Raw genomic sequence first — 9,209 nt, 5'->3', positions numbered from 1 at the left:
CCCCCAACCCAGCCCCCCCCCATTCTATACTGTAGGGAACAAGAGGGAATGGGGTAAAGTTGGAGTGGACAGAGCAGAGCAGATCAATAAAAAGTCACTCTCTCCCTAATTCATAGTCAGTAGAAAGGGGTGGGTCACCGGGCCATGGTCTGATCAACATTTTGCCCCACACAGTATCAGTAACTTGAGAGCTTCCAGTGTAGGCATTGGTTTGATATTCCTCACTAACCAAAAAGGTGATCCACTGCTCCTGCACTAATCTAACACCTCTCCTACTATTCTTTTCTCCCCTTCCCAGGTAGCCTTCAGAGAATAGGAAGGGAGGGTCTGGAACCATTTCTCAGATGTCTCCAGAAAACCCACCACCCTCATGCCCAGGAATCTTCTTTATAGGTTCAACAGGAAAGGGACTGGGGAATTTGAGGTATCAGCAAGGATATGAGAAAGTAGCAGTAACAGGCTGAGGGCTTGTAACTCCCTCTTCCATCCTCTGTCTTCCTCTCCCCATCCCTGCCCAACTGTAGTTCAAAGAGTCTCATTTTCTCCTACCCTGGACTCCTGTGTGTTTGGTTGCATCCATGTACCACCATGCACCACCTGGTCTGGAAAGCTGTTTCTTTTTCATCATTCCCAAAATACAGAAGTTTCTTTGTTTCAGTTGAGATGGAGGAGAGAACACAAAATACCTACTAGACCTTGGATAGAAGGGCTGAGTGCTTGTTCATTTCAATTTAACTGGCAACTTTTCAGTAGGAGCTCAAGGTGAGCTACATTCCAGGTATAACCCCGTCACTAGCGAGATTACAATTTACATTTTTACCTGAGGTAATGGAGAGTTAAGTAAAAAGATCACAAGGAGCAGCAGTGGGTTTTGTACCAGGCTTTCTTCACTGTTAGTTCAGTGCTCTAACCACTAGGCTACTCCTTCATTTCATACCTGTCTTTCCCTTCTTCATTGCTTGCTTTCTTCATTCTGCTTAAAGTCAGGAGTGGGGATGGTGACAGCGAGGAGAAGCTTGCTAACCATTTATATTTCTTATAGATGGCCCTTGTCTTTATTTTTTCTCCTCTCTCAGAAATCAGAACCATGAGAAGGGGCAGATTGATCCTCATTAAGAATGTTCTATTTCTCTCCATGTTCTTCATCCTGGCAGTCTTGTTCTGCATAACCTCTCTAATGGCCTGGAGTGAATACAAAGAGCTTTATCCTGATCAGGAGAGTATCAAACAGGCAATACTGGACACCAGATCTAAGAATTCCAGCTACAAGTCCTGGAGAGAATCAAAAGAGCTGTATTTGGCTTTAAGAGCAAATCATTCAATGGTCCGACAATCCATCACCTTGACTGACAGCAACTTTACCTACCAGATGAACTTGAGCCAGTATCAGCTGGAGTTCCCTTACCTTCAGAGCTACCACTGCTCTCTTGTCATTGACCAGGCTGGTATTTGTAAGCAGTCCTGGGGAAAGCCACTCCTTCTCTTGGCCATCAAATCTCATCCAAAGTCCTTTCAGAGGAGGGCCGCCAGCCGACAGACCTGGGCTAAGGTGTGGGAAATTGACAGCATGCTGGTGAAGTCCATCTTCCTCATGGCCATGTCTAAGAACACAGAACATACTGATCTTGTGAATGAGGAGGACATGGATTTCCATGACATTCTCCTATGGGATTTTGAGGAGAGCCACCACAATCTATCTCTGAAAGAGCGGTGTTTCATTGAATGGCTATATCACAACTGCCAGGAAGTGGAGTTTATTTTTAAAGGTATGGAGGCTGCAGCTTGTTTTGGATGGTACGCATTCCTGTGAGAGCTGAAAGAGGGATTTAGGTGTTTACTTGGATGGGACTTTATCTCTTGAGTTTCAAAGATCAAGGATGGTACAAAAGGTCTTTGGCCAGTTACACCTCCTTCATTGGGTTAATCATCAGGATGTTATGTTCATGTCCCTCCAATTTTATGGTCCAAACTCTGGCTTCCAGTGGACTTCAGATGGCCCTTTTAATTTTGGGCCTGATATTGAGTGCATGTTAATTAAAATACCAGCACCAGTGTATAGTTACCGAGGCTGAATGTACGTGTAATGTGATCACTGCAGCTACTGCTACCCATTTAGTTTAGGCCTACTTAAACATGTTGGACCCAATATTCAAAGCAGTTTAACCAGGACGGAGAGGCTAGCCAAGGGGTGGTCTGTGGACAGAGTTTGGGTAGAACCGCTACTTAACTGGTTAGTGGTAATATTTTTTTTTATTTTATTTATCAACTAGTAAAAAAGGCCTGTTTCTGACACAAATGAAATGGGCGCTAGCAAGGTTTTCCTCGGAGTGTGTATGTTTGAGAGAGTGTGTGTGAGTGTGACTCTGTGAGAGAGAGAGAGAGAGTGAATGTGCGAGTGTGTGTGTGACAGAGTGAGACTGGGTGCGAGTGTGTCTGTGAGAGAGTGTACCAGGGGCCCGCCCTCCCTCCCAGTTCCAGGATCGTCCTCCCTCCCTCCCTCAGAGTTCCAAGGTCATCCCCTCCCTCGCTCCCTCCGAGTTTCAGGGTCCCTCCCTCTCTCCCTCTGAGTGTTCTTCCCGCTGCGCTAGGGGCGACTAATGAGCCGGCGGCGGGTATGGCTCCTGATTGCCACGGCCTGGCTGCTGCCGCCCGCCCTTTCCCATCGCCATCCCTGGCGGCGCCATGATCCGTGTCTACTTCTCGCGGGCCTCGCTGCTCTGTAACCCGGACTACGCCAACAACATGCCCTACTCGCTGCTGCTACTGACGGCGCTCATCTTCTTCCCCTGCTCGGCCATCGTCACCGTGACCAATGGGCGCCTTTTTTCGCGGGTTCTGATGTTGACATCATAATGGGTACGGTGACGTCAGCCTGTGCTACAGAGCCTAGCAGACCAACTCCGAAGAAGTTACGAACATAGGCAGCAAGACCCATAGAACGTTGGAGGTGAGAATTATTATTTAGGATAATTTCAAAATTAGTCAAGCAGAAATTTGTACAGAAAAGTATAATTACGCATTTTAACATTGTATAGGTATTAAATAAAACAAGAAGAAGAAAATATTAAATGAAAAAATCATACTCAAGTCCACAATTTGGGATTCAAGATTACAATCAATGGAAATTCTAGTTTAGAAGTAAAATAAATAAAAGGCACATAGACTTTGCATGTCACAGGATTCTTATTCATAAGAGCCAATCACTAGGTATATATTACCCACCAGTGATCCGTTTAGCTGACAAAAAAAAAAACTCTAAAATGCGAAGGTTAAAAAATATATATATTGAACCAATTGGTATCTGCCTACACATTTACAAGGATAACATTAGAAGAAAGCTGCCCCCAACTGAAGAACACCTGGCTTCAATAATAGGAATTGCTAACATCTCTTCTGGGTATCTGTAGAAACATCTGGAAAACTTTTAATTCTAAGTCCCAAAATAGTCTTCTCCTTAATTATTGGTAATATTCAGTCCGCTAACCACCTAAGTAAGCAAAAAGGCTGCCCTAACTTTATCTGCCAAGCTAACTGGGCACTAGTTAACTTCTGGTGACCCCACATACCTGGATATTCAATGTCGGAACCTAGGCATGGCCTAGCATCGAATATTCAGGGTCAGTGGCTGATATTACCCCCATAGCTTATCTGGAGAGCAGCTGAATATTGCCACTGTCTAATTGTTACCTCGGGCCCTTTACCCTATGGATAGTATCAGGCCAGTTAGAGGGATTTTTGGCCCAGTCCTGTCCATATAGTGGTCAGATATCCATGGCTGGTGAAGTTATACATTCATGGACTGCCAGTGAACCATAAAACTGAACATCAGGCTCTTATATGTTTTTGGCATTAAAGATAAAAATAGTCTTACCCCAAAGTATTTGAAGGGCAAGATTGCATTCTATGAACCACATCATATTCTGTGGTCTTCACAATGGTGTGTATCGTTACTCCTTCTAGTATCTCAGGCTCAATTATCTACTACGTGGAATCAGACATTTTCCATGGTAGCTCCTAGGGCATGGAATGTGTTGCCCTATCGTCACCTGAGTCAAGAAACTGCTCTCTTGAGTTTTAGAAAACAATTTGGTTGTTTTCCAGGCTTTTAGTGAGGGAGAATAAGCACTGAGTTTACTGTGTTATTGTATTTCTATATTGGACACGCATTTTATTTGATTTTATGCATTTATATCCCACATTTTCCCACCTCTTTGCAGGCCCAATGTGGCTTACAAATACCGTAGTGGCGATCGCCATTTCCGGAATAAGAAATACAGAAGAATGTTCCAATCAGAGTGTATATAGAGTACACAGTAAATTAGAATAAAATCGGTAATCAATACATTTCAGGTGCTGAAATCAAGGGTAGTGAAAAGTGTTCAATAATGACAATGTGATAAAGTAACCAAAATAAGAATAATTGTATATGTATTAAGCTGGATATTAAAAAAAAAAAAAAGCTAAGGGCTCGATATTCAAAATGTTTTCCAAGCCATTTAAATTGGCTGTCCGGGGCTAACCAGACACTTAATATTTTTTCACTCAATGTGTAATTAAACTCCGGAATTCATTGCCAGAGAATGTAGTAAAAGCAGTTAGCTTAGCGGGGTTTTAAAAAGGTTTGGATGGCTTCCTAAAGGAAATGTCCATAGACCATTATTAAAATGGACTTGGGGAAAATGCACTGCTTATTTCTAGAATAAGCAGCATAAAATGTATCATATTGTTTTGGGATCTTGCCAGGTACTTGTGATCTGGATTGGCCACTGATGGAAACAGAATGCTGGGCTTGATGGACCTTTGCTCTGTCCCTGTGTTTATGTACTTATGTACCGCTGAAAACGCCAAACGCCCAGTTAGCACTCAAGCCAAAACTGGCTACCTTGGGGGCGTTCTGGGTGCAGAGTCGCCAATTAGCCGGTTAAGATAATCACACAAATAGGACCGCATAAAACACAGTTCTGTCTTTATGTGGTTCTTCATAGTTGGTTAAGTATTCAATATCACACTTAGACCCAGTTGTACAAAATCTAACGAGCCAGCAACATGGTGTTTACTCTGGTTCTAGCTGGTTTAGCGAGTACAGAGTTCAGTGAGACATGCACAAAGGGGTAGCTCTTTTTCTGTCACGATAGCAACTAACGAAAATTGTATGCAAACTTATTATAATGAGCTAATTACTATTCAAATGTGCATGCATAGCGATGCACAGAAGCAGCCCCTACCTTTATAGAGGAAAATTTAACGGGAGGTCTGGAGCTGTCGGTCCTGACAGTTCTTCATTGTAGCAGGTACTCCACAGCTGCTCCAGAGGTCCTCTGCCACTCCTGCAAGAGGAGAAGGACCCATGGGGAAAAATAAGACACACCAGAGCAGCCCTGCTGGCACCCACCCTTCACCAGTCAAGAAAAAAAAACACCCTTCCAAACAACAAATCTACAGATTCATCTCCATCTCGACCTTTGATCGTTTGATTGCTGACTGCGGCAGTGAAGTAGATTGGCCAGCCCACAGCGGTTGTGGGGAAAAAAAGCTACGCCGGCTTTCATACATGCAGCTTCTTTGCGTGTATGAATGCTGTAGACAAGTGCCGCTCTGAGCATGAGAAGAGCAGCCACACTTAGCGATTGGCTGCTCTGCGCATGCTCAGCTGACTGACTGGCTTCCCCCCTATCGAGCAGCTCGCTGCTTTTAAGAGCAGCTCATTTGCATGCGAGTTGCTTTGGGAATTGCTCTGAATTTCCAAATCGGCAATTTTTACCGAGGTGGAAATACAGAGCGATTCTTTACGGTGACCTTTGTGCATCTGGGTCTTAACCAGCTATGTTTTTGCCAGCTTCTTAAACCCGGAAATTCAGTGCCAGAACTGGGACATGGCTCAGCAGTGAATTTCTGGGTTTAACGCTGGCATTGATTAGCAAAACGCTGATTGCTACCAGCTAAATATTGGGCCCTGAGCTCCTAACTTTATACTCCTAAGTTAGGCTCCTAAATTTGTGCTCTATTTTCAGCCAAATTTACTAGCATAAGTTTTCAGCTGAAGACATTTAGGGCCAGATTCTATATAAGGGACCTAAAAAATCTGCGCAGTAAACATTTCTGGCTAAGTGTATTCTATAAGCGGCACCTAGATTTAGGCATGCTATATAGAATGTGCTTTATTGATATCTCAGCGCCTAAAACTATGCTCCTCCATTTACAAAAACGAAAATGTGGTGTAAATCACTGCGCCATATTCTATAATTATGCATGTAAATTTTAGGAATGCCCATGAAATGCCCATTTCCCCACCCATAGCCACACCCCTTTTGAACTGTGCACATTAGAATTTAGATGCAATTCATTACAAAATACGCCTAGCGAGTTGTGCACATAAGTTCTAATTATTGCCAATTACTGCTCATTATCGCTTGTTGGGTGCTGTTATCAACGCTGATTAGATTGTTAAGCCAGTTAAGCGCATTGTTCTAGAATACGCCTGGATTTCAGCACAGAACACTAAGTGCAATATATAGAATCCGAGAGGAAATGTTTAATAAAACTTGATATACCGCCCATCTTAAATAAATCTAAGCAGTGTACAACAATATTAAAAAAATCAGCGAATATCACCATTTTAAAATCAATTCTAAATCTTATGGGCAACCAATGAAACTGCACAAATAAAGGGGTTATATGATCTCTATAACATGCACCACCTAATAAACATTGTAAATGTTTCAGTTTATTCTGAGGCAATCCAGAGTAAACAACATTACCATAATCTGTTCAAGAAATAAGAAGAGAATGAATCAAGGAATGTTTAATGTTTAATGAATATTTAATGTTCTCTACGTCCGCAAAATCTTTCAGAGAATGCAATTGTCTTGATACATAAAATCCTTTCTTCAACACACTGATTTGTTCAGAAAACAATATATGAGAATCTATTATGACACCCAAGTATTTGAGGGGTGTTTTACAAAGGCCTGTTTACTAAGGTGTGCTAGCATTTTTAGCGCATGCTAAATGCTAGAGATGCCCATTTATTCCTATGGGCGTCTCTAGTGCATGCCAAAAACGCTAGCGTGCCTATATTGTGGCTTAGGAATCAGGGCCCTTAAGGAGAAGGTTGCTGGGGCTGACAGAGTCTGGGAATGGCAAAAGGTGGCTTATTTATTTATTACATTTGTACCCCGCGCTTTCCTACTCAAAGCAGGTTCAATGCGGCTTACATAGTAATTGGGATTACAAAGTATTGGTGGAGAGAAATAAGTTGAGTATTATCGGAGTAATAAAATAAATAGGAATGTAGAAATGCAGGGATGAGGGGAGTAGGAGAAGTATGAGCAAGGGTACGTGAGCAATTGGAGAGTAGATGAGGCGGAGGGGAATGGGCAAGAGTGAAGAGAGTAGGAGAGGTGTGAGTAAGGGTAGGTGAGCATTGGGGGAGGGGATCGATGAGGCGAAAGGGGATAGAACAAGGGATAAGCAGGGGAAAATGAGGTGGGAGATGTAGTCTCCCGCTTATACTGGCAAAAGGAGTCTGATGCTGGGTGTAGGTGGCAGAGGGGGGCTGATACTATGGCTAAGAGAAAGGCCTGATATATGAAATAGGGGGGGGGGGGGGATCCCTGAGTAGTTATAATATAGGTTTATGGCACCAGATCCCAGTCGTCGTTTTAATTCATAAAGAAGATTAACAGAGCAAAAACTAACTGTTGGATCAAAAGAAATCTCTCTATATAAAAGGCAACACCAACGTTCTATGAAGCCTCCAGCCGGAAGTGTGAAGGGGGCGAGATATCCGGTTTCCCTATGAGTGTCTGCCCCGCCCTCTCTGTAACACAGTCAGTGAAGGAAAACAGCAGAGCACGAAAACAAATCGCTGGTTCTGTAACAATGAAAGAGGGGGGAGGGGAAGAGAGGCCAGAGGGCAGGGACACACACACTCCCACATGCACACAGAAGAAAACATTGCTAGCCCCCGTTTCATTTGCATCAGAAACGGGGCTTTTTTTACTAGTAGTATATAAATAACACTGTGATTCTTGCACTGGAAAATGCAGGAGAGAAACTTAAAGAAATTTAAAAAATAGGATGACAGCCTTTCCACTCCTGTTCCCAACCCCATCCAGTCCTATGGTAGACATGATCTGTATGTATGCGCCTATCGCTGAGTTATGTAACTCTAGAGGTGATAGTTTCGGTGTCCAATGCCCGTGCCCCACCTCACTGATACTCTTCTTCCTTTTCCTATTCTAGGAGACGATGATGAATTTGTGAATCCTTTGTCTGTGGTGAGGTATGTCAGTGATTTTGTCAACTCCTCGACCACTGTGCATGGACATCTCATGGTGCACTCTGAGGTCATGCGTGAGGGCAAGTACAAAGTGTCAGAGACACTCTATCCACTGAAGAAATACCCCACTTTCCTATCAGGTGGTGGGTTCATCATTCCCGGGGACTCTATTCCTGCCCTCTACCATGCCTCCATTGTGCTACCTGTCTTTCCATTGGATGACGTCTACTTTGGCTTCCTGTTGCTGGCAGCAAACCTGACGTATCGCCATGATGCCCGCTTCTGTGTCTCCAAATCTTCCAAGGAAAACTGCAAGTTCCTAGAGACTTTGGTAGTACACGGCATGTCACCATACACCCTGCTCCATATTTGGAGAGGTTCTCAGCCACCTTGGAACTGGAAGACTGTGGTCATCTTTCTTCTTCTCTGCCTGTTGGTTGCTACTCTTTCAAGTACAAAACTTCTCAAGCAATGTTACAATGGCCTTTTGAGGGTCTTATTGCTTCTTCCATCATACAAGACCCACTGCAGATTCTGAAGGTAGTTGTGGAAGTCCAAAACTCTGGAATGAATGGGATCTGGAGGTTGTATAACAGAATTTATAAAAAGAAAACGCAAGAGAATATTTTATTGAACCATTAAAAGCAGTTGTTCTGCTCCCTACACTCAGGAGTAGTTAGATGGATTTCCCAAGAAACATTTTAAAGGTTTTCACATTTGGAATGTATGCATATTCTTTTCCAAGAGTGCTTTATCCAAACAAGTACAGTCTATATTTTTAAGGTCAATAATTTGCTGCATTAAGTCAAAATGGTGCAACTCTTTTGTGCCATTTAATTCATAGGAGGACGTGATGCACTAGTACTTGCTAGATGAAAATTACATTACAAAAGGAAGTGATGCATTATACTTTGCAAGACAGGAAATG

The 9,209-nt window shown here is 43.1% G+C and overlaps 1 protein-coding gene across 1 annotated transcript; it reads left to right on the top strand.

Moving 5' to 3' along the window:
• Positions 1 to 1,177: 1,177 nt before the first annotated feature.
• Positions 1,178 to 8,819, top strand: LOC115456985 (UDP-GlcNAc:betaGal beta-1,3-N-acetylglucosaminyltransferase 7-like). Its single transcript, XM_030186412.1, has 2 exons — positions 1,178 to 1,766; positions 8,245 to 8,819. The coding sequence occupies exons 1-2, from the start codon at positions 1,178 to 1,180 to the stop codon at positions 8,817 to 8,819; spliced, it is 1,164 nt and encodes a 387-aa protein (XP_030042272.1).
• Positions 8,820 to 9,209: the final 390 nt, after the last annotated feature.

The sequence above is a fragment of the Microcaecilia unicolor genome, chromosome 14 (assembly GCF_901765095.1).
Source record: "Microcaecilia unicolor chromosome 14, aMicUni1.1, whole genome shotgun sequence".
NCBI lineage: Eukaryota > Metazoa > Chordata > Amphibia > Gymnophiona > Siphonopidae > Microcaecilia > Microcaecilia unicolor.
This window is presented reverse-complemented; position numbering and strand designations above follow the sequence as displayed.

Coding starts and splice junctions, on each gene's coding strand:
- LOC115456985 (XM_030186412.1), top strand. CDS start 1,178: ATGGCCTGGAGTGAATACAAAGAGCTTTATCCTGATCAGGAGAGTATC. Junction 1,767..8,244: donor AGTGGAGTTTATTTTTAAAG/GTATGGAGGCTG, acceptor TTCCTATTCTAG/GAGACGATGATGAATTTGTG.